The following is a 25,417-nucleotide window of genomic DNA, read 5'->3' as shown; positions in this document are numbered from 1 at the left end:
TGATAGCGGGTGTGCACAGAAACAAGGTCCCCCTAGAGCGTAAACCACATTCACACAAAACAGGAAAACGAACGCTTATGGCCAGAAGTCGATCGGCGTTGTTTACATTGCCCGTCGCACTGCGCGGGTTCATCGCTGTCGCCTTTCCGCTTCATTTCAAAGGAACCGAGATAAACTATTTTTTCGTCAGCCTCCTCGCGACCTTTTTAAAATGTTGTGGGAGCCGTAGACCCAGCAATACATACAGAAATACGCACTACTAGCTCGACTTTTTCACAATGACTGCGGAATCTCCGCCCGGTACAGCCGCTCCTTCGGGCTGGCCAACATCCGATTTCTGACGGCGCCGCTGCTCGGCGGCGCTGCGGTCGCGCTCGAAACACCAGCGCACGGAGCCTATACAGTCGACTCCCGTTAACACCAAGTCCATAGGGACCGCAAGAAACCTGGAATTAACCGATTTTGCATACTAAACAAAAAAAAAAAAAAACACAAGAAAGTCATTGCCATCAGTCCAACACGCGTTTCTTTTCATTATTTCGTTTAAAACTTTCATCGTCAATTGCAGCGCTCGACGTGGCTTCCCCTGCAGATGCTTGAGACTTGTAGTTGAATTCGAAGCCTGAATCGTCGAAGACGCACGTTGCTTTCACGGCGCTGTGCGCGAAACAGCAGGTTGAGGAGCTTAGTAGTTGGAGGTGCAGGCGCCAGTCTCAACTGCAGGCTGCCTGCCGCTTGCTTTGTCAGCTGCAGTGCGCTGCCTATTCGCCCCGAGCGCGAACACAGTCGGCCCCTGGCGGCGACGGGACGAACCGCTCCTAGTGTGGATGGCGCTCTCGCGTCGTCAGCACGCGTCGGCGCAAGACGCGTGCTGCACACGACAAAACGACCAATATGTGTACTCGCTTTACAGAAAGCAATGGCATAGTTACCTCTGCGTGCGCATTTCCTCTAGAAACGCAATAATCAGCGGCCGTTGCGGGTAAATGCGCTGGTTTAATTCCACGAAACATCTTCGCTGTCGTCATCGCTTGAGTGTGAAACGTGTTATAAACATTGCCTCCACACATTGCACTTTTCTTATTGTTGAGTGCAGCCGTCTGCCGTTTCGGGAACGTCGAAGGGTGCTTTTTGAAGGTGGCGTGGTGATTATTTAAAGGATATAAGTTTAGTACGCGCGACGGGTAAGAAGCGACAAGACCTGTGCATACGCGTGCAAATTCCACACCCTTGTAAAATTGCGCTGTGTCCTTATAGAAACAAACAAAAACATTTACACTGCACACGACCCGTGCGCTATCGCCCATACATTACCAAACACGTATTTTACACCCGCAAGCGCCTGTGTGATCATGTCCTTCCCGTACCTTTTCTAAAATAAATACCATTTTTGGACAGTCGTTGGTTATACTCAGGAGGAGGAATAAACATTTATTCAACTGTATCAAGTTGCTAATTTTACGTATTATTTAAAATATGTTTCTATGGATGCGCAAGGATTTTTCGGTAAAATTAAGCAGTTGTGAGTTTGCGTCAGTAATGTGGCATTTCGTGTGTCATTTTCATAAATACCATTTTCAAATCAGACATGAATCACCTTGTCCAGAAACGTGTCTCACTCAGCATAACCAAATGACTAATATGGTCACGTCTTAACCTCTTAAGGTGGACCTAAGTTTAAAAAAAGAGGACAACACGCGTATTATATAATGCACGTTGTTGCCCACATGTGTGAGGGGTGTGTGCCATGACTCGCTGTTTTGTTTTTTAATTTTTTCCCAGAATTCTTGTCTTCAATACAATTTCGAAAAATGCGTCCCGCAGTTCCTGGACAATCTCCGACCAAAGGGGGGGGGGGGGGTAATCAGTTTTGAAAATACGTGTACTGCCTTTTCACCACTACAGAACACGACGCCTAGTGTAGTTTCGATTGTAAGTAATACTGATAACCATACTTTAGCTTTTCGCGCGCGTTACATGCGTTCTCTTCTCGCTGCTCTTGCAACGTTGGCAGGACCCCCCCCCCCCCCCCTTCCCGAAATAAAAAAAAACGAAATGCACAGAATTTCATTTTTTAACCAATCCTCAAGAATTAAATGCCAAGATAAAGGCGATATTCAGTTTACAAAACAAAGTGGTTACCGGGAACCTGTTGCGCTTATTTGCAACGAGAAATAAAAAGGAAATGTTTTACTACATATGCAACAGTGCAACTTCATTTATTTCCATCTTTAGGGTTGGTAAGCGACCTTATACCCAAGAATGCAAACACATCTCGCAGTTGCAGGCAACTGTTAGATTTTAAAAGGAACGCAAATGGTCAACAGAGCAGCCGTAACAGAAAATTTGTGCTCACTGTGAGGTCCCAGAAGCTTGGTATGCACGTTGTAAACCTGCTTGTCATTTTGCGAAAACCTAGCTAAACATGAGATGTTGATTTTACTGCGTGCGTTGACAATTCAATTCGCAAGTTCACTTGCGACGAAAGCCGTAAATAAGTGACCCGAAACCGTTATTCATCAAACCTTCCTTCAGAGTCGCTAAAATCTCATTTCAAAGACCCGTTGGAGCGGTTACATTTATATCTCTGCGCTGATCAAAATTTAGTAATTTTGTGTTGCCTTTTGAACACACAAAAAATATCGTAAGCTCTTAGAAGGAATTTCGGGGCAGTTAAGTACTGTTACCATTTCAGAGCATTCCACAAATGCAAGAATGCGTCATGCTGCCAGTGAAAGCGGTTCAGATTGTCGTTGTAAACTGATTTTCAGAGATCGAGGCTTCATGATTTGTTTCTGTTTATGCTTTTATTGAAGGCTCAAAGCCATAGTCTGGAAAGATCGAACTTGCTACGAGCCACAGCGTACAAGTTCATTGTCACAATTACGGCCATTCTGAGATGAGTCGTCGCTTTATTTGGCGTAGTATTAACAACTGACTGCCACTTCCATGCTATACATTGAACATTGAGGAACCGAACTACAGCATACCACTCTTGTTTGCACCTTTCGTGCGCACATACGGTGGGAAAAAGGCACGAAGCGCGCCCACAGTGTGCATTCTTACGGGCCGCTCAGCGGAGCATCCACACTAGCAGCGCGACGCTGTCGCCACCTACATGTCGAGCTCGCGGCGAATAGCTGGGATGGCACTGGCACGGTTTCACAGCACGGCGGCGTTTTGGTGCTTAAAATTTTGATTGTTTGATTGTTGAGTTTAACGCGCCGAAGCAACGCAGGCGATGAGGAGCGCTGTAGTGGAGGGCTCCGTATTAATTTGGACCATTTGGGGATCTTTAACGTGCGCCGAAATCTTATACACACGGGCGTTTTGCTTTTCAACTCCACCAGAAAAGTGGCCGCCGCGGCCGGAAATCGAACCCGCGACCGCGATCAGTGCAACGCCTTAGCCACTGAACCACCGCGGCGGGTCTGCTTAATTTTTTTTTTTCAATTTTATCGATAAATGAAGGTCACGTGGGCGATTTTAACAGCAGAGCTGTTGAAGCTCTTGGTCACACCGCCAATCAACAGAGAAAATGGCAAGGAAATGTCGAACGCACCCGAGCGTGCGTCTCGTGATGCCCCTTGAAACAGGGCACGCACCCTCGAGGGGCCACGAATCGGGCCTAACTAAGGAGGGCGCCCGCTGCACAAAACTGTATATTAGGAACTTGACCACTTGAATGAAGAAAGAGCGAGTGAGAATTATTTGCGCCGTCAAAGAAAATATAGCTCCCCGAGGGGAGCAGGGTTGCGCGTCCATCCGCAATCCTGAGTTCTGAAATCGTGCGGGAAAGCCACCCGTCACGCGTGGAGGAGCCGCCGCCGTGCTGCTGCGTGCGTGGCAGCGGCGGTGAGGCGTCGGCGCATGCGCGTGCCGGCAGCTGCGGGACGGCGCGACTCCGGGGATCATGGAGGAAAACAAAAAGCTTTTTTCCATGCCGGGGATAATCGGCTACTTTTCAGCTGAGCGGCCGCCGCCAACGCCACTGCGCCATGGCCGGTCACTCGAGCAGAACTGACTGAAAACGGTGTCTTGTGCGCAGCACTGAAAGTGGGCTTCGCTGTCGTAAGGTGGAACCCGCGGCATGTGGCAGCCAGACACGCAACTCTTGCGCTACGCGATATACAGGAATTCTAAATTAACAGAAACGCGCGCGCCACCTGACGTCTGTCTGCAGCTGACGCCCCATGCAACACTAACAGTGCCAAGGCTTCGCTATAGTTGGTGCCGCCGACAAGCGGATCTGTTTCAAATGCGATCGGCTCCGCATGCTCAGCTGTGTGGGCTGCTTCTTCCTCCTAAGGAGAAGAAGTAGTGTAGGCTCTTAACGGCGAGGGAGCACTGGGCGAAGACTTTGCGGCGGCTGACGACGGAGTATGTACGAGCGCTGAAGAGGGCGCTATACAAATAAAGCACTTATACAATTTACTTTGCATTTGATTCGGTCTCCTGCTCACGAGTGCCAATACATAGACGCAGGGTAAATGGTCCTCATTTCCTTTTTGGCGTTCGTCGAGTTTAGCTCAGTGAGACGAACACAGCTCTGCTGTGTCAGGCGTGCACCGTTGTGCAGCTGGCTTAGATTTTGCTTTTCCGAGTAACCCCGCAGCCGGGACCGTAGAACGGTCTGCTTTTCCACAGAAATGCACATTTGCCGGATGCTCCACCTTTGATCGTTGTAACAGCGTCAACTGAGATAAATTGGTTGGACAGAATTTTGAAAAACCAAAAAATCAGAAAAATGATCTCAACAAAAATGATCTCACAAAATAAAAAATATGCATCTTATACACCTCCACCAAAAACCGCAGAATAAACGAAAAAAAGCCTTGAAAAGAACGCTCAAAAGTATCATCGTCAGCCTACTCAGGTCCACGTTCAAAATACGAAATAAAAAATAGAAAAACAGGCTAAAAACCACGCAACGCCCTGCATTACCACAAAAATCACGACTTTGCAGGAGTTGCACCTTTAATTGTTATAATAGCGTAAACGGAAATAAACATGTTGGACAGAATTTTGACAAAAGCAAAAGTAAATTTATAACGAAACTGATCTGACAAAATCAAAAATAGCATCTTATACGTCAACCCCATAAACCGATGAATAAACGAAAAAGTCCGCAAAAGAACGTTTGAAATGAGAATAAACAACAGCGTAAACGGAGCAACTCGGCATTATGCCTTGCATTTTCGGGGGAAAATACAATTAGAGAAGTAAAGGCACTTTATCACTATGATGATATAAATTTACATCACTGGCGAAAAGAAACGAAAGAGAAGTTAGACGGCCAACGTGTAGTGCATGAGACCAGCCGTGGCAAGCATGGAGGAGAGCGTTTTGTAGTAATCAGAAAGAATATACGCACCCGCCATTCGACTAATACGTTCTAATTTGTCTGTTGTACATTATTTATAACGGTCCTAATTATACTAGTATTCTTTGAATTTGGTCTATAGTAGTGGTAGTGCATGCCTTAGTCTTGATATCTGAAACAGCATCTCCTCACGTTTTTCGCAACAATATAAGATTGCGCTGGGCTGGTCACATATGTTTTCGACGTGTTCATTGCTGCTCAGGGTATTAGCTATTGTTATGTCAAGATGTTTAAGCTTTGAAAGACGTTCATTTACGTTGTTATTCACAATACACTATAGTATCAACGAGTTTTGTTATTACTAATTACATGCGAATAGCTTCATAAAAATTGATTGGGAAGCATCATTTTTCACACAAGTTAAAAATTCTAAATAAAAATCATTTAGTCGTTCTTCATCGGGAGCACTTTTAACGCGGCAAAGCAAGCGACAATCTCGCCAAACAAATTCACGTGAAGCGTGCGTGATGGACATCAGTTGCAATATGTATTGAACAGATGTAGCAAAACCAAAATTGGTCGAAAAAACGACCCCTGACGTACGCGTGATTGTAGAGCAAGCAAGGAGGAGCACTCGCCATGAACATCAACGAACTGTTGCCTGAATCCATTTACAAATTTATAAACTGACATTATAAAGATTTTCAATGAGCTTGGTATGACTAACCTTATACAATGATTTTAATAAATGTGCTGTGATGACATCAACGCGTGCACGACAATTTAGTTACTCTGAAAAACTGTGTATGGTTTCAAACGATCGCGGGACAGTTGACAGGCACATTGGAAAACCATGTTGTCTGCTCTTTTAAAAAAGTCCGTTTTCAATATACTCTACTAGCGACTTGGAAATTACATGATCGAATAGCATTGCATTTAGGTTCTATTTTTTGAGACCATATCCTGACATTGGGCTCATGTTATGCCTAAATGTGCTTGGAATTATTCCATACTATTTTTCTTTGGATTAATAATGTAGTTATGTCCTTTCTTTCTTGCTTTTTTCTGTTGCGCTTAGTGAGTGTTTTCCTGTCTCTTTTTTGATATCCAGTCGTGTGCTTAGTGCTCCAAATTTTCTGTAACTACCAACCAACGTTCCCAGTCCGAACTGCAGTTTTGCCCTTTTGACTCCTGTGCCTTTGAAATAAAGTTCAATTCAAAAGCCCACCTGTTCGGAACTGGGGTGGGCAACAGCTTCCGAATCCCCCGAAAGCCACGTGGACAGCGGCATACACAGCAATTCGCAGTCCGATAATCTGCTCAATTTTATGCATCGGAAAGCAATACCTGCTGGTATTGACTGGTATTTGAGAAGACCCACATTTCTCACATTACCTAAGATGTTTGATTTCCGGGCGAGATGGCTTTAATTGGTACGCATCATAAAATGGGCATTTAGTTATTACCATTCTCCCAAGGCCTGGCGGCACTACAGAAAGGATTGGTGATTATTGCAAAGAAATTCGTTGACACCATTCTTTGATGTAATGGCGACACTAATAGCGGCGACGCAGGCAGGGAGGTAGCTCCAGTGCTTTGTCGTTCGTAGTAAAGACGAATAAAAATAAAAATTGGTGCGACAAGCAGAAATTTCAATATTGAAACGATGACCTGTGCGCGGCGATGATCTGTGCTTCGCGGCAATATGTATGCTGAAAGGAAGATTACTAGAGCCCCGTTATGGTAGATTAAAATACAGAAGCGAAAGTATTTACTATGTGACTCTAAGTTTAGCAATATAAATGTTAGTTTAATCGACCAGACACTTGCATGATGAGAATATTACAAAGAATAAAACGAGTAGCTCGATTTTGGATGGATTCAAGAGTATTTTTCAGGTTTAAAGCAGTAGGGTCAATAATTGAGCATGTATACATTGGAATTATAGGTCTAAGTAAGGATTTGTACAAAAGCAACTTGACAGCTGTAGTTTCCGATGAAAAACACACCGTAAGAATCCAGGCATGTGTTTGGCATTCCTGTAAATGTAATTAATGTGTTTTCGATCCTCCAGGTATACCCACGTACTTGTATGAGGCAACTCTTTCTATAGAAATGTTGTTAATATTGTACGCAAGAGGGGCGGTATTTTTAACAGCATGAGAAACACGCTCTTCTTACACTTAATAACCTTGAGCTTGATTTCTCATTTGTCATTTGCCATGATGTTACTATGCCAATAATTACTTAAACAGCATTGCCATCACCAGGAAATAACACGAGTAGAGTACAGTCATCGCTGAATAGCTTAACTGACGATTAAAGTTGGTCCCGGAGAACGTTATTACAAATTAAAAATAACAATGATACTAAGACAGACAACCGAAACGCGCCAGATGTACGTGTACGCCAGACACGCCAGTAATTACGAACAGAACACGTTTTTCGCAATTACTTCCTAGCCAATTAGCCGAATGAAAATTGGAAGGACCCAAGGTTCAGTCTGGCGGACCAACTAGGAGCTGCCTGTATTACTCTGCTTCGTAGGCACCTTACTGTTTGTGTAACATACCAACCCAATCCGTTTGATCACTGAAAGGACCCCGGACAAAGTCTCAATGGGCCGTTCGACGTCACGTTTAATTCTCCCGCCAGTACAACGGACATGTCATCATCAGCAAGGGCACGATTCTCGTGCACCCCCCCTCCCAACCCATGCACGCCGGCAACCGGTTGGTTATACGCGTGGCTTAGAAGTGAACGAAACCGTCGAAAATGTCGCTCAAAAAGTCCTTTCCCCTGAAAAAGTAGTATTGCCTTATGTCGGCGCTACGAGCGGGCAAGTTGCCATTTATCCGGGCGGGATTCGCAGCTACTCCACGAGTTGGAACTAGAGGACGCAACGGCGGCGGGAGCGGCGTTCTATTGTTTTCGCGCCTATTCGCGCCGACGTTTCTTAAATTCCTGCTCCTCCTCCAAGCGAACGACACGCGGCCGTCCTACAGAGAGTTAAAGCTAGGAGGTCTCGAGCTTTATTCTAGCGGACAAGCAGTGACTGTCCCTTTTCCTCCCCCTTCGTAGGCATCTTATGACTATATCTGTGTAACACACCAACCCAGACAGGAATTGCTCGACTCCGGAGAACAGCTGACACGACGCACTGAACCATGAGACTTCCACGTTTAAATCTCGGACCAGCAGAATGGGCATTATCGGCAGCGGCATGGAGCTCAGCTGTGTGTGTACGCTCCACTTCTTGCCCCTCCGCAACCCGTGATGGGCGCATAAACCGGCAACTGGTGATGGGCGCATACTTAGGCGTGAAATACAACGGCGAAAATGTCGCTCGGAAAGCCTTTCACGTTGAGAATTATGGGCTCACGTCGGTCGTCCAACCGGGCCAGTCAGTGGCTCTTCAATATACTTGGCGAGGTGGAATTTCAGGCGGCCACGGCTTTCGGTCATTTTTACGCCCATTCGCGCTTCTGTGTGTTCTGATAAGATAAGATAACTTATCTGATAAGATAAGTTGATTTCAGGAAGCTGAAGCTATTTCTGTTATCTAAACTGCAATTAGGAGACTGCGCAGATTAATCTGCGCGGTAAGAAATAGCGTCTGCGAGAAAAGCACCAACTGTTTCAGCGCTCTGCTCTTGCAGCATGTGCTTTTGTGGACGTGCTGTTTTTTTTCGCTAGACATGTCAGGGGCGATACAATTTCCGGGGATGTGGTGGGTTTAAATCTAAGATACTCGCTGACTGTGCTGAACAGCGAGTAATGATTGATTGTATCGTTTAACGCGCCGACGCAACGCAGGCGATGAGGCGCGCCGTAGTGGAGGGCTCCAGATTAATTTTGACCACCGGAGATCTTTAACGGGCGCCGAAATCTCGTACACGCGGGCGTTTTCGCTTTTCGCCTCCATTAGAGAAGCAGCCACCGCGGAGTCAATACACATAAAATTGGAATGCCTCAGGAGCAGCACGGATATGAAGCCAGATTATGGAGAGCGTGGCAGCAGCCGTGGATGTGGCAGCGGTTGGCTTGATGGCACGCATACCGCGCGAGGACCGCGGAGCGTGGGGAAAACGCAAATTCACTCTTTGTTCTAAGAGCACGCCGATTTCCTTTGTTGATTCGTTCGCAAAGCGTGAATACTGTGTGTAATGAGAGGTTGGCCACGTGATGTTGACGTATTACTCCCCTGGAGTCCGCACACTAAACTTTTTAACACCCTTAAAGGTGCTAAAAGGGTGCACTCAACATTTTGCACCCTTTTTGCACCTTTTAAGGACTAAAACATTGCTCCGGCACCCAATCATGAGGGTGCCACATATTAAGGGGTGTAAATCTTAACATTTTTGCACCCTTTAAGGTGCAAGGAGGGTGTACTGAACATTTTGCACCCTTTTTGCACCTTTCAAGCACCCAAATATTGCTCGGGCACCCCACCTCGAGGGTGCCAAAATTCAGGGGTGTAATCAACAGTTTCATAGGGTGCTACGACCGTTAAAGGGGTGCTAAAAAGTATTTCTTCTCGATTGGGGTGTTACCACGGCACCTTATCGTTAGGGTGCCTAAAAGAATGGTGTGTGAATGCAAGCATGCAAAATTGCACAAAAACAGGCTGAATGTTTAAACCGCAGATTGCACTATTTCACCGCCCGTTGAGAGAATAAATATGAACTCTCCACATAGACCAGGGGAAAGGCTCTAAAATTGCTGTTCGTAAATTGAACAAAACGTGCTGAATGTTTAAATTCCACTCTGCACTAATCTACTGCTTCGAATGTATCACAAGGTTCGTTTCGATGTCTGGGTGCACGGGAAGGAAAGGCTACAAAATGCCTCTTGTAGTCCTATAAATAAAACTTTTACGCGAGGCATCGGTGTCCTCAACGAAATCGAATTTACCTAAGAATTTGTTCCCGTATTATTATGCCCCGGGCAAAAATTCCAACAAGACTTTCTTGTTGGGCTCACAGCACGCCTGTGGGGCCAATACGAAGTTCTGTCGGCACTCTATCGTTCCAATAGCCTAGTCTTCCAACAGGGAGTTTAACCTTGATGGCGTTTGTGGGGCCAATAAGAAGCTCTGTCGGCACTCTATCGTCCCAACAGCGTAGTCTTCCAACAGGGAGTTTAACCGTGATGGCGTTTACCGGCTCGCCAACACGATAAGTCAACGCCAACAGACGCCTCGTTCGTAATCAGCGGCGCGAGCGCGCCATCAGACAGAACCGACAGACGCCCTGAAGGTGGTTTTTAGGGCCTAAACAGCAGCGTCTATGTCTGGCATAGACGCTAGACGTCAACGTTTGTGTTCTGAATTTTCCCTTCAGTAAGTAACAGTCAGACGGACGATAACATAACTATGTGAAGATATGCTTTGGCTCATACCACGGCAAGCGCAATCGTTTGTGACTGCAGCCTCGGTTGCTCTTCGTCCACAACAAACTGAATCGGCTGTACAGCTTTCTTCGAGGGCGTGTATGCAGGGGTTCTATCTTCCTTTTTTGCACAGGCCGACGGGGGCGGTCGTGTAAAATCATTTTCGCTCGTCGCTGCCATAGGGTTGCCACCTTCCTGGTTTTGGACCGGCCCGACCGGTTTTTTAAACAGCGGGCCGGTTGCCGGTCCATATCTAAAACCAGCCGTCATCAGCCGGTTTTTTGGCTTTTCTGCCGTGATTATGCCCGTTTTGGCGTTTTATAAGCGTCAATTCAACAACTAAGACGATAAATACGTGTCGACAAGCATAGGCGTGCGCACAGAGGGGGGGGGGGGGGGCAGGGGGGGGGCGGCCGCCCCCCCCAATCATCTGAAGGGGCCGCCAAATTTGCCCCATGCCTTGCCGATGTAACACATGAAAGTAAAATTTCTGCTCAGAAATATTTTGTGTGTGTTGCAATTCCATCAAATTGAAATAAAAATTTTATAACCATCCCTCTTTGCACTGCGTTCGCACCGCAAGGCCTTCAGTGAGAAGAGGTCGGGAGTTGCTCTGGGGGGGGGGGGGGGGGCGCAGCGGTAAGACTTTGCCCCCCCAAATTGAGAACTCTGCGCACGCCTATGTCGACAAGCTGCGCAAAGACACGCGAGCAGAGAAAATACGCGGGCGAGCGCGCTGCCTCAGATGGAGGGGGACCTAAGGGAAGAACAAAATAACGAAATTCTACCGCCGCGGTCAGCAATTGTGGTTACTTTTCAGTGAAGCACATGCAGAGCGATTAACCAAGCTCTCAATCACTTTCAGTACAAACGTTATGTTGATTTCTCTCTAAGAAAACACTACAATAAATGGCACTGCATGTTAAAAAACATGGCGTCTTTTTTCAACACAATCCCCCCTCCCCGCCCCCCCCCCCCCGGAAGGCCCGTTTTTTTTTTTTTTCGGGGAAAGGTTGTAACCCTACGCTGCTGTTCTGCCTACCTGCTTGCTGTTCCTATTACGTCGCCGCCACCGCAAATCCCCACTTGTTACAAACTCAGAGGTTTTCGCACTGTTAGCAGTCGTTTTACACGATGGGTTTGATGCGCCTGACATGCCAGGAGTGACATCGCTTGTAGTATTAGAGCGACGTTGCTTGTCTGCAAGACGGTGCCGGTCAAACAAGCGTTATCAACGCCATAATTCTAACGGCACATTTCATTTATTTCGTGGCTGCCGTGGCTTGCGCAGAAAAGGTCGGGTTGACTGCGATAGCTTTTCTTGAGTCAAATAATGGAGCTTTGGCTCAATCGCTTGCAGTGCTAGCAATGCGGCCTCGTCTGCAAGACCGGTGCGTGAGAAACAAGCGTTAGGACAGCCAGAATTTCAAAAATGCAGCATAAACTAGACCATCGTTAAAGGAGGCGATGACTAGACACAAGCGACAATATTCGTTGACAACTCACGTAAGTATAGAGTTGTTTTAGGCGCCTCGAACACCGCCCGCCGACATAGCTGTTTGTTAACGCGTCCGTTTACTGTTTTGTAGGTGAATGGTTCGATTCCTCGTCGAACGTGTTTTTTTTTTTCGTGAGGGTTTCATTAGCTCCTTTTTTAACGACCAGGGTAAGCACCTGTTCCTTGCTTTCTATCACGCGGACATTTACCGCCCTCTTCCTAAACCCAAAGTAGCTCGTTTTCTCGCACGTTCTCTCTTGAGAAGCCCGCCGTGAAAACAAAACCAAAACAAACGTCAAACCTATTTACAATATCAGTATATATGTCAATTACTTTATGTGTATTTACTTTTTGTGTTTAAAAACCTTAAATTTAAGTTATAAACACATTTCAGACTTTGAAAGCAGAAAGATAATTACCAACATTACAGTAGTAACACAATTTTCGTCAAACATAGAGGTGCTGCATTTGAAGTCTGGCAACTATTTCTCACTTTTGTGTGTATTTTTTCATGGCGTTTTGTGCCGAGTGGTTGGTGGCGTGATTTAATCTGTTTTATCTATTTCAAGCTTAAATCATAGTTATAGAAGCTTTATGGGTGATGTCTACCCTTCCAACCTACGCGTGTGTTGAACATGGGGACCCCGGAAGAACGATCATCGCCGGATAAAATACTGCGCGTCAAAAGTGGATGACATTGCATCAGAACAAAGCGTGTTCGTGTGTCCGCGAGATGAAGACGACAGTGAAGAGAATTGTACGTTGGAAACATCGTTTTTGCTCGGGTAAGTACGCATTTTTTATTATTCTGTATTTGGTTGGAACGAGTTCTGGTGTTTATGGGTCAGTAATTCGCTAGACCCCCCATCTCGTTTGCTCTGAGAGCCTACGTGAGTTAGTATACTTGTTTGGCGCCCAGTCCACCGTTTCCGCAGAAGTCAGCATCAATTTACGCTGAAGCTAGACCTTGGCTACGATGCTCGCGCTGTGGTACACGGCTGCTAATAATTTCACATCACGCAAGGCTCTTTAACACCGGGGCGTTTGTTTATGTGTCTCTCAAACAGTGCCTTTGCGGTTGCAGATCGCAGTCGCAATTTCGCGTGAGTGGCACAACGCTGTGATTAGTCCTCCCTCGTGAATACCCGCGGTATACCAAGAAATAACATGAACAGGAGGTTCCCTGGAAGTGCATGTGAAAACGCATACACGTGATTCCATGGCTGGCGTCTCGTAGGTGTTGTGAAATCTCTCCCCCCCCCCCCCCCCCCCCCCCCCCCGCACGAATTCCGTGCAGTGCGCTTCGCAGCTATTGCGCTCACGAGACCGGCGACCGTACGCCTCGCGGTCTTCGGGCCGCGATATGTGTGCTGTTCTCGTGAAGCTCGACAACAGCGAAATTGCCGTACTCGCTCGCCAACGCGCCCCGACAGCGTACGCGTCGACCGGGTGCTGACGGAGTTGTGCTGGAAGAAAAGCAGGCAAGAGATGAGGGCGCACGAGGTGTAGTTAAACATGAGAATTTACAAAGTGCAAGGTGGAGAAAATAGTATGCAAGGGCCGGAAACGGTGAGAGAGTTCGGGCCGCGCGCCAGCGAGCGAGTGCGGTAATTTACGTTGCCGAGCTTCACGAGTCCGGCACGAATATGACGACGCCCGTCTGAGAGTTCATAGAGGTATAGAATTCACATACGTGCAAATTGAAGGTGAAATGTGCGCATGTGGCCTCGCAGGGAGTTAGCATAGTCTCGGGGTAGTGGGGGAGATTTCACAACGCCTACGAGGCGCCTGCCGATTCTGTCAGAGTAGCTCTCGGGAAGTCTGGGGCTTGATATCAGAGGCATATGTATTGTTTAAATTAGTGCAGAAAATTGAGCCAATTCGCAAGTTCTCATTTTCGCAAAACCGCAGGCCATACAGAGACTAACAAGAAAGCTGTAGGCACTCACTCAACTCGATTTATATTGGAGAATTGAACGTGCAGATACAAGTCAGACATTGAAATGGAGGAGCCTCAACCATCACACACCAGTTCCGATTGAAAGCAAGGGATACAGATGAGCTGCTAGCATGCGTTCCATGCAAATTAGCTCAGTAGCTAGCTTTGCATATATCATGCATACCCCACTCGCAGTACCTGCGGGTCTAATAAATACATTCTTACTGTGACCTAAATTTCACTTGGGGTGTTCCGGGAATGTTCTTATTAGTGCCTTGGAGGTTACTGTCTTTAAACGATTAAAAATCTACTTGATGTAAGCATTCGTGCTTTGTGTGTGCTCTTCTTGTATTTCAACAAGTGTCAGCACACTCACAGATTATGCACCTGCAGGTGCTGCTGCTGGCTGTCCTGGGTGAGCTGCCTTCCAGTCCAGTTTCAAAGGCTTTGCCAGGGCCTCCCTTGGCCAACCGACACTGCACCTGCTATACCCAAGTACTGCCTGGCCTTTCGTTGGTGCTCCGTACGCTTTGCCGCCAGGAATGGTCATTCATCCATCATCTGGCCGCTTGGACCACCCGTTCAGAAGTCAGCGCATTTGCTCGACACATCGGTCCAGGCACTGCTGCCATATCGGTGCACCCACTGATTATGTACTTTCAGGTTAGTTATTGCATGTTGTGGAACTTGCCATGATGTATACCTGTTAGCAGTGCTGTGGCCTCTGATTATTTGAAACATTTTCATGAAGCAGTGCTGTGCGTATGGAGCGTGTCATTGCTTAGCAGAGATATTGAAGAGAATCTGGGGCTGACGACTAAAGGGCAAGAAGAGAAATTGAACTGACTTTGAAGCAGGTATTCGTATGTAATCAAGCCAAGCAAACATTTAGAATCTTTCGATATGGTTTTAAACTTGCAATACAAACTGGTCTACTTCAGATCATACTGGTAATAATCATACTATACCGAAAAGTACATCCCGCAGTCTGTAGAATTCTGACAGCGCTTTTTTCGCAGTCTCTCATTCAGGCACTAATCTCAATGGTTGGAAGATAGTCGAGGTAGCACCAGTCTTTAAATCAGGAGACGGTACTTCACCATTAAATTTCCCTAACAAGCACCATATGCAAGGTCAGGAAACATTTCATCCACTCTCAGGTCGCTAATTATTTATAAAATCACAATATCAAATTCGAGTATCACCACGGTTTTCACAAGGGTTACTTGAGAAACGCAACTTTCAGGATTTGTTCACGATGTACATTGATCCATTCACACAGGATTACAAACTGCGGTAGTTTTTCTCGATTTTTCTAAAGCATTAAATCGCATTGCACACCACAGACTACTTCTCAAACTTCACCCTAATGTCCTCACTTGAGCAAAAGATTTTCATTCTTCTCAAATGCAGTTTACTTCTAATAACTATATACTTCTTTTGCTCGTGCCACTTTGTTGTCCCCCCAGGCAGGTTGCTTGGTCTATCTTCCATGTTGCATATCCTCCCATGTAGGTCTATTTGCAGATGATGTTGTAATTTATCACACAATTTCTTTCTACTACTACCGTCAATGCTTTCAATCTGATCTTAACACAATTAACTCCTGGTGCTGCAAATGGCTAATGTCGCTTATCTATTAAACAAAGTGCATGACTTTAACGGTGGCAAGTCTCGGATTGTAAATACTTACTTCATTAACAACAGCCTGATTACCTCTTGAGACAAAGGTGTTTTGGTAGGCCGGTAGGGGAGGGGGGATTGCATGGTGGATTTCAAAAGGTACATCGATTGGGAAAATAAGACGTGTGATTAATATTTTCATTTGCACTCCAAAACTCGCTTTATTTCATATGTTTAACCCACTGCCGTGGCTAGGGTGGTGTGCTGTGGAGGCGAATGTCGGTTAGATACCGCTTGGTGTAGCCGCTTTTCAGATGGAGGCAACACGTAAAGACGCCTGTGTTTGGAGATTTCGATGCGCACAAAAATACCCAGATGGTCAAAATTAATGCGAAGCCTTCCCCTACAGTGCTCCCCATATCCCAAGTGTAGCTTTGGCGTGTTAAACCACCGTTTTTTTTTTTTCATGTTTTTGGTATAGTACCAGCTGCTGTAGCAGGTGCAACTTAAAGGTAAAATTATACATAATGTTTCCAAGAGCTAAATATAAAGGCCATATTGAAGTGCGTTTATGGGTCTATCTCATAGCAGTAGTGAAAGGTTATATACTCTGGTGCAAGTTAAGAACGCCAATGGCTCATGTGGTGTAGTCCAGTGTTTGACGGAATGCCGTGTAGGCAGGTAAAAGCATTATTGCAGTGATGAAACGTAGGTCACTGACCAAGTCAAGAAAGCCATTTAACGGTTTGTTGCTTGTTCACGGTGAGCATGTGTCGTGGAAAACGAAGCTATATATTGGGCATTACGCGGCGCAATGAGTTTGCATAGATATGGTGCAGATTGCCATCCATTATGTTGATAATGTTGGGCGTCGTCTGAACAATGAGGGACTCGAGCAGTAATCGAGAAGATAGATTGCACTCAGTTGTCAGTAATTTTGTCTTGTTCCAGTCGACCACGTGTCCCGTCCTCTCACGGTGCTCTGCCAGTGGACTTGTTTTTGCATGGCCCTTGTTCACTTCGTTCCAGTGCTGCATTAATCTTCTGTGCAGATTGCCCGTTTCGCCAATGTACACTGATTTGCATTCAGCGCATGGAATCTAATAAACAATACCTGGAAGCTTGGAGCGTGAGAGGGGGTCTCTCACGCTGACAATGTCAGAACGCAGCTTGCTAGTGGGCACATGCACAATGTATGCACTGCGTGTCTTGAAAATGTGTGCGAGAGTTTCACCGATGTGTGGGACGTAGGTAATTGCTGCACGTTTTGATGCAGTCGTTGTCCTGAATATAATGCCTAAAGCATTATATTCAGAAAGAAGCGAAGAGGGCGACTAGCAAGAATCCACATTGACATTAGCAGGCAGAAGCGTCCACAAGGCCTGTGTCAAAACGTGCTGCAATTCTCGTCCTACACATCAATCAAACTTTCGGACGCATTTTCAAGAAACACATTGTGCACATCGTGCAGGTGCCCACTAGCAAGCTATGTTCTGACATTGTCAGCGTGAAAGACCCCCTGTCACGCTTCAAGCTTCCAGGTGTTGTTTATGTTTTGAACAAAAAAAGTGCCATTTAAACGTGACACCTCCTTCCTTGCCGATTTCTGATGCCTGATTGTTCAGTTTGTGGGGATACGTTTAGCAGATTGCTCACATGTCTAACCTGTATTTGTGCTTGAGCAGTCAAACGCTGATGTTAGCAGTGAAGTAGGTGAAAATGGTAGTTTGATTGTAAATGTGTGCAGATTACCTACATTGTGTTAATTCGTAGAAAAGCAAAATTGAGGTAACCCTGCTAACTGTTCCGCATTGCAGCATTTTATTATGCGAACGTTAAGGAGTTCAGCTGCTTGCTAAAGGTGAAATAAACAGTGGTACAAAAAGAAGAGCATCTACTAAACAGAAATATCTTCGCAATCGCAGGATGCCAACGGTCCGCCTACCAACTTGTGTCCTGCATCGTTTCTGCTGGCTGCAGCGGTTCATGGAGCATTTTCCAGTTCTCAAAGTTGGTGGTCAAGCGCTCCTCCAAGTGAAAGATACCGCAGAGGGATCTTTTGTTTTAATGCCACAATTTCACGTGCTCAGCAGCAAATTTACTCGTAAGGCTTTTTAAATATTCATCACCCAAGAGGGCATGTTACCTTCGTCTTCGGTGGAATGTGTCTGCACTCAGGTTATTTGTGACAGAAACAAGTGGACCACGTCATGAGAGTCATTGAGGCCTTGTTGATTGTGCCTGCTTCTGAAATGACATTTTCATTAAGCTGAATACTTTCCACATATTACGATTTGTGAACAAATTATGGTAAAAGTCATGATTAGTTGTACTACACTGCAGGAAGGAAATGCCAACATACGTTTTAAGCGCCTCTGATATTTCAGATCGTTGGCTGGTGAGCAATAAAACAAAACTGAAATTTTTTTAAAGTAAAATCAAATATTCGTTGTCACCAGTGCATGACCATAGTAAAAGCTATCTAGTCACCAAATTTAGAATTAGACACGAAATGCCAAGAAAAATAGGGAAATAAACTAGACAGCTGGCTACAATAAACCAATTCGTAAAATTCCTCAATGTCTATCAAGTGATGATTCAGGCGGGTTAGTTAAGATGTCAGTGGGTTTACACACCCAACTTGCAGGGAAGCACATGAGCTCCCAATATTAACATGTTTTTAGTGAAGACCGTCTTCCTTCATTAAGCTGCTTTGCACATTGATGCCAGTCTGATAAATGTCCTGAATTTTTGATCAATCTTTGTATGGGAACCATATATTTTTATATGATGTCGCTGTGTATTTCTGAAACTGTATCTAGTCACTAATTCCAATTTGTCGTGGTCAGGTTTTTTCAACTAATTCGTAGCTTTTTTTAACAATTATGGTATATTTTGTGTGCCTAAAGGAATGCCTCATTGCATGTTTAGCCTATGTAGTGTTGAAAGCGGACATTTTGCTTCAAAGTGGAATGTCGGGCTAGCAACAAGGTACTTCGCGTGCTGCTCACTTTCATTCATGCCATTATTTTTTATATTATCATTTAAAATTAAAAGCCAACCTATTTGCTGTCGTTTTAATTTTGTCACCTACTTTATACTTTCTTTTTTTTTCAACTTTGTGTAAGGATTGACTATCCATATTTTTATGATACCAAGGCGTTGGACTGGGCTAGCTGGTACATGTTTGAATGGATGAAAAACCATAGGAAAACCCAGGACACAGAAGAGAACGACGGGACAAACTTGTGCCGTCATTCTGTTTTAACTGTTTCCTGTGTTTACCACTGGTTTTTTGTGCACTCAAACATTTTTTATGAGTTTGTTGAACAGTGATTAGTTTAGGTGTGTTCAAACAATTGTTGGCTGCGAAGGCTCCCTGTAGCATTTGTATAAGTGCTCTCTGCTTTTTTTTTGAGCCAATACCCCACCACCAGTCTTCATGAGGTGGTCTTTTGTAGAAATAAGTTGAAATAAATATTTGTTTGCATTGCTTTACATGTTTTGAAAGAATTTCTTGTTCATTCTTGTTTCATTCAACCCCGTTTCAGAATCCTGCTTAAGGCATTTCCTCTGTTATTTTTTTTCAGAACCAGGAAGGGTGCTCATCCTCGGTTCTTGCTGAAGCAGCAGTATCCATACTTCACACGTGAGCTCTGAACACACAGTAATTATGGTATGAAACATTCTACCAGTATAAGCCTGCTTTGTAGACGTCATTGTAGATGTAAAAGCTCTTGACAGTGTAGTCCAATGTCTGGTGTAACGGGCAATGTCTACAACTTGTAAAAATTAATTTTGTGGCTATAATGTTTGTGATTATTTTAAAATGCATGTCAACTACTATTTAGAATCGCTGTCTAAATTGGCAGCCATTTTCCTGGTGGATACAGAAAGTGAAAAAGCGCATGTGTAGAGATTTCAGTGCACCTTAAATGTCCCAAATTTGCTAAAGCTAATCCAAAGCCCTCCGTGGTGCACTTCATATCCCATGTACAGTTTTGCGTAAAAACAGCTAAAAATTTATGATCAATTTAAACTTATTTAATGTTTTTAAATGCAAATATTCTCAGTTTAAGCTGCGATATTTAGAGTAAAATATTTTGTAACAATTATATAGCTACCAAAGGTTTACAGAAAAGCTTTTTGCTTTTGGTTGTGCACCTTCTTATCAAAAGAAAAATGTTGTTAAGAAAGGCAGAAGAAACCCAACTATGGAAATTAGCAAACCCTAAAGCTGCGGATAGAATGAATGTTTTGTAGAGAATCTTTTGCTGATTTCAGTTCTAGTCAACTCTAAAAAAGTCTATCGACGTAGAATGCTTACCGTGAGGCACCTCGTAATACTAGCCAAAACTAATGGGCCCTGGCTGTTGGCTTTTCATTTGCAACAGTGACAAATGACCCCACATCCACCGGCAGGGACATAATGCAAGGCACCCTGTACAAGCTAGCCTCATGATAAAATAATGTTTTCTGAACAATGGCATTACATTTCAACCATGGGCTTCACCAGGGAACTTGTATGCATTGTTCTGTGGATGTTTGCAGTTCTTGTTATTGCTATGTGGGGTCATTTAGTCTAAAGGTATGTTTATAAAACTCCAAATACCACCAAACCTTGCAAGTGCTGTACCATATGAATATTTTTCCGTAAAGCAAAAAGAATAATGCAAACGAAAATAAATGGCTTGGGTACCCAACTTTTATAAGTAGATTATGAGCCGCAGTACGGAGGGAACTATATTATGAGCCGCATTACGGAGGAAACTATTCATTTTGCATTTGGTCTTCCTTGATATTGAACCTTCCTGCTCAGCTCAAGAATAAGGCACTAAACATTGCAGGTAGCTACCTTGATTGGAAGTTTGATGCAATACTAAGAAGCCAAGCGTTTTAAGGTTCAAGGAAGTTTTGTGTGGTTGAAGTGTTGCACACCTAATTGCTTTCACTGCACAGCATGGTTAGGCTCTGCAGTGAATCTCGAAGGATGTGTACTGCAGTTCGGCAAAGTGAACATATAATTGGTTTTTTACGAAGTTTTGGGTAATCAACTACCTCTAAAGTTATAACTGTACTGAGATGTGGCTCCTGACTTTTTAAATTGATGTTTTAACAATCGGTGACACAAGTTCAAGGAAATTATCAGCTGATGTTGAGCTTCAATGGAATGTCTCACAGAACCGAGCTTGGAAAGCACGAATGTTTCATACCATAATCGTGTGTGATATTGTGCAATATGTGGTCTCACACCTGCTGCACCTGTGAACCGAGGATGACGCACCCGTTTTGTACCCCTTTAGGTGGGTGCTTTTGCAGAAGATGCTCCTACAGATTGGGGTGCTAAGTAGCACCCTAGGATACTTTTAGGCGGAAAAGGGTGTTATAAGGCACCTGTCTTCTGGGGTGCTTCACAGAGGGTGCTCCTGCGGCGACAAAATCCAAGCACCCTAAAGGGCGTAAAATATTCAGTTTTTAGGGTGCTCCTGCGGCGACAAGCTGAAGCACCCTTTTGGGCGTAAAAATTTTTAGTGTGCGTCCCTGCTGTTGATGCGTCCTTGGTCTCACCCTTCTTGAGACGCGCGCATGCATCGGCTGCAAGGCTCACTGCATGCGCGACGAAGCGTTCCGCTCCCAACCGTAACATCGGTGTTAGTGAATGCATGAAGCGGGAGCGCCGACGCTGTCATCGCGGAAGTCCGTCGCCATGATCGGCCGGAATTTCATTCACGTTGCCAACAGCGCATTGCAGAATGTGCCGGCCTTTTCTCGGTTTACGTTTCCTACAGCCGCACAGTTGGACAAAGGAGAGAGAAAGGATTGGGGAAAGTTTACCCGCGCGTGTAAAGGGAAAGCGGGCAACCCGGCGAGTCGAAGCTTTCGGAATGCGGAAGGGCCGCATAAACACGAGAGGGGTCAACGTGGCGGGAGCACTTTTCTCGCTCATACTGAGAGGTTTACCCGGCCGACTTAAAGGTACACTTCTCCCGGTTTCTCACCACGCCGCTTGCTGCGAGCTCGAGTGCACTGAACGAGAAATCCGCGCATTCAGCTTGAACGCGAGACTTTGGGGCGCAGCAGGCGACATTGCGGAGCAGTGGGATGTCATTGGGGTGGTGGACGGCCGCGCCTCTTTCCCGGCATTGCGGACGCCCGTACACTTCACGGTGAAACGAGCATAGGGGCCCAGAAACGCAACTAATAGGGGGACCAGTTCGTGCCTTGTGTCGGCGACACCCGAGTTAAGGAAAAGGCGTCGCCAAGTTTCCAGGCGCGGTGCTATCTCAAATCCCTTTAGCCATACGGACACCAGGAAAATCAATGCACTGCCACGGCGTCAGTGTTGCGCACGTCTGAGCGATGTTCATCGTGAACTTAGCTGCACATTAAGATCGACGCGATTGTCCTTGTACAACAAGGGGAGCGTCATTTTCTCAAGATTACGTGATAAAAAATCGCCGATGAGAAAGACATTCGCAGCAACTGCATGACCCATGTAGAAATGGGACGCAGGAGCGAATCAGGCTATAACGTTCTTCTCCGGGCAAACGCGAGCGTGTCGTAAAGTTGCTCTGCAAAGGAAAAACGCTTTTTACACGGACGCACGGGTGGACGCAGTTCAGCAACCGCGTATTTTCTGCTGCTGGGAGACAGAAGGGACAGCTAAAAGGCACCCTTTCTCGGTACGTAGTAGGTGCTTCGTTCGAGAAAGTTTCTATACTACTCACAAAAGTCCTGTTTTCGTCAGCGTTTGTGTAAAAAGGTTTCTCATTTTCCGAACGACTTCAAAATTTTTTCATCCAGCAGTGCAAACAGTGAACGAGCGACGGCTTTAACGTGCGAAAATTATGCTTACACGGCCCCTCGCTGCGACCCTTATTTCAACTTTCGTTTCTAAATTTGAAATGCGTCCAGAACTTGTATACAAGCGTGCAGCCAGTACTGAAAGTAGGGGGTCGCAAAGTACACTGTAGCTGAAAATGGTTCATGACTGGAACTGCGCACAAAAAACTGGACCAAGGGAAGAGGACACACACCTGCGTTGTTCTCTTTCCTTGGTCCAGTTTTTTGTGCGCAGTTCCAGTCATGAACCATTTTCAACTAGCCCGGCTTTCCACTTTGAAAATCACTGCTCACGCCCATCAAATTGATAAGCTAGAAACCTGCTCAATCTACGTCTATCCCGGTATCGGCGTTCGTGCACTCCGCTAACGTCATTCGAAGGGTGCCGCGTGCAGGGAGCGCTGATTGCGAGCTTGGTTATTTAGCTACCTGCGCTGGTTTAGAGCTGCAACACCGTCCCCCAAATTAATATCGGTTACAGTTCGCGCCGAGAAAAACCATGGTCTTCGTGGCATGCTCAAGTTGGACGTATATACATGACACCTCACCAAACTTTCGACGACCCTGAAGTGCAGGTCTTACAAAATGTACATGCTTCGAGAAATTCCGACTCGCCTCGGTAGCGCAGTTGCTAAGGCGATACGACGCGACGAGCCCGGATTTATTCCCGGCCGCCGCATGTTTCCCAGGGAAGGTGGAAAACAAAAGCATCCACGTGCGCCAAGTTTAATCCCCCCCCCTGGGTTACCCCCGAGGGTAACCCAGATTAATCCGCGGACCCATGTCCGCGGGTATACATAGGGCACATCCTGCACGTGTAAATTCTAACCAACAACTTACTAAACTGAGAACGTATCTATCAGCAATGTTGCGTTCTCAGAACCCTGAATGTGTGGGCGACGACTGCAGAACCCGTCGTGTCCCTTACACAGATCGCAACTTCTTGCTACACGTATGTCCGCGTAATTTGTGTCCCGGTTGTCAACCGGTGCACATGGGTAAGGCTTCACCCGAATTTGAAAAACTGTCAGCACGTTTCTGTCGGGATAACCGGAAGCAAAATGCCCCTTTTGCGAGGCGAAGGTGACTCGCGGCGTCGCAGAAGTGTGAACGCGGGCCTTGCTCTACACGTTCCTCCGATTGAACTGCAAACGCGTCGCACGAAGAATTGGTAATCCATCGGCTTTGTATCGGGGCCTGGCCGGCTGGGTGCCACTGTCACGGGCAGCTGCAATGCGGGATTTGGCGGCCCGTCGAGACGAGGGAGGGCGAGTACTCACTTGAAGAAGTCATTCCGACAGAAGAGCTTGCCGTCCCTGGAGAAGCACTTGTCGGTGAGGTTGCAGCGGCAGTCGCAGCACTGCACGCACTTGGTGTGCCACGATCGGTCCAGCACATTGAGCAGGAACCTGTCCAGGATTGGCCGGTCGCAGCCCGCGCACTGCACCATCTTCATGGCGCCGGACGCCCCGGGGCCGCCCGCCGCCGCCACCCGCCGCCGACGAGTCACGGTGCCGCACCGGCGCGCGCGGACGGGCGCGCTCCTCTCGCCGCACACGGGAAGACGGCACGCCGAGCACGTGCCCGATGGCAAGAACGACGACGCGCACGCAGCAAGGAGCACGGCCACCACCACCACCGAGCAGCAGCGGAGCGCGGCACACCGGCGCCTCTCCGCACCCGCAGTGCCGCTCGGCGAGCGCCGCGGTGCGCGCAGGCGGAGCTTGTGGACGGGGGGCGGGGCGACCAGCCGACGGCCTCCTGCCCGCTTCGCCAATGGCCGCCCAACAAGTGCACGCCGGCGCTGCATCGGACGCGCTTGCTGCGCTTCGAGCTGCGTTTGCTGCTTTGTTCCAGCGCGCCCGAGCAGCTCTCGAAGCGCGCACTCGCCTTCCTCTGCCCTTCGCCGCCGCCGCAGAGCGCGCCGGTCGCTTGCTTGCCACCTGTTCTGCCCTCCGGGGTTCACCGGGCGGGACAGGGCGTGCGGTAGGAGAGCCAAGTCTTCCAAGGTCGCCTTGCCGGCCAGCTTCCGCGCTCTCATCAGCGCCTTTGCGTACCTCCTCTGGTGACAGGCGACCGGTCAAACCCGGCGACATCTGTGGCTCTTCTCGAAGCACGCTGCTTTCCGCCACCTTCCTGCTGGCTGGAAAGGTATACTTGAAGCAGACGGTGACTTTGGGCCGAAGTTCGTTGGCACCTTTCATACACATCATAACTCGCCGAGTGCCTGGGTTTAAAAACAAACAAACAAACAAACAAACAAAGGTTTTCGGAATTGGTGGGGTTCCAGTTTGGCCACGTTTTCTGTGACTTGCACGCACTCTCCCCAATGCCACTCCCATTGTGTTGGTTAATAAAGCATGGTGTTAAAATTTGAACGCCCGTGTTCTGGCCCGGGTCCTGGTACCAAGTCACTCGGCAGGAAGACAATGGTGCATCCTTCTCAATGGCTGCTTATCGTTCTGGGGCACTAACCTCGTCCTTGGTGATTCCTCGGGGGTCAAGACAGTCCATTACAGAGACTGCAGTCGGTGGACTTGTAATCTCTTTTAAAAGCGATTGTCTTTCTTGAACTAGCTGAACGCGCAAATTTTGTTCTGCTTGTAACGCGATTCAACCAGCCGGCCAAAGTGAAGCATATCTTCAGGAATCTTCAGGTGTTCTGCAAGGATCTGTGCTTGGACCGTTGTTATTTTTACTTTACATTAATGACTTACCGGCTAACGTAACTTCAAACATACGACTTTATGCTGATGACTGTGTGCTGTATCAAGTAATTCGCTCACCTAATAACCACCGC

General features: G+C 46.6%; 1 protein-coding gene and 1 long non-coding RNA gene across 3 annotated transcripts in view; one reads left to right on the top strand and one right to left on the bottom strand.

The window, feature by feature from the left end:
• LOC144165198 (LIM/homeobox protein Lhx5-like) overlaps nt 1–24,504 on the bottom strand; it is a 269,753-nt gene extending 245,249 nt beyond the window's left edge. Inside the window, exon 1 of one of the 2 annotated variants that reach the window (XM_077695319.1) lies at nt 23,898–24,504. In XM_077695319.1, the coding sequence (XP_077551445.1) occupies nt 23,898–24,427 (530 nt within the window). In that variant the 5' untranslated portion in view covers nt 24,428–24,504. The remainder of the gene's footprint in view (nt 1–23,897) is intronic. The other variant, XM_077695318.1, reaches the window with a different exon arrangement.
• On the top strand, nt 12,697–19,272 carry LOC144165199 (uncharacterized). The gene is made up of 3 exons (XR_013321405.1): nt 12,697–12,997; nt 14,545–14,814; nt 17,700–19,272. It is a non-coding gene; the product is annotated as an uncharacterized LOC144165199 (long non-coding RNA).
• Nucleotides 24,505–25,417: the final 913 nt, after the last annotated feature.

Source organism: Haemaphysalis longicornis, unplaced genomic scaffold, assembly GCF_048455015.1.
Source record: "Haemaphysalis longicornis isolate Haplotype H1 unplaced genomic scaffold, Haemaphysalis longicornis Haplotype H1 scaffold_14, whole genome shotgun sequence".
Classification (NCBI taxonomy): Eukaryota; Metazoa; Arthropoda; class Arachnida; order Ixodida; family Ixodidae; genus Haemaphysalis; species Haemaphysalis longicornis.
This window is presented reverse-complemented; position numbering and strand designations above follow the sequence as displayed.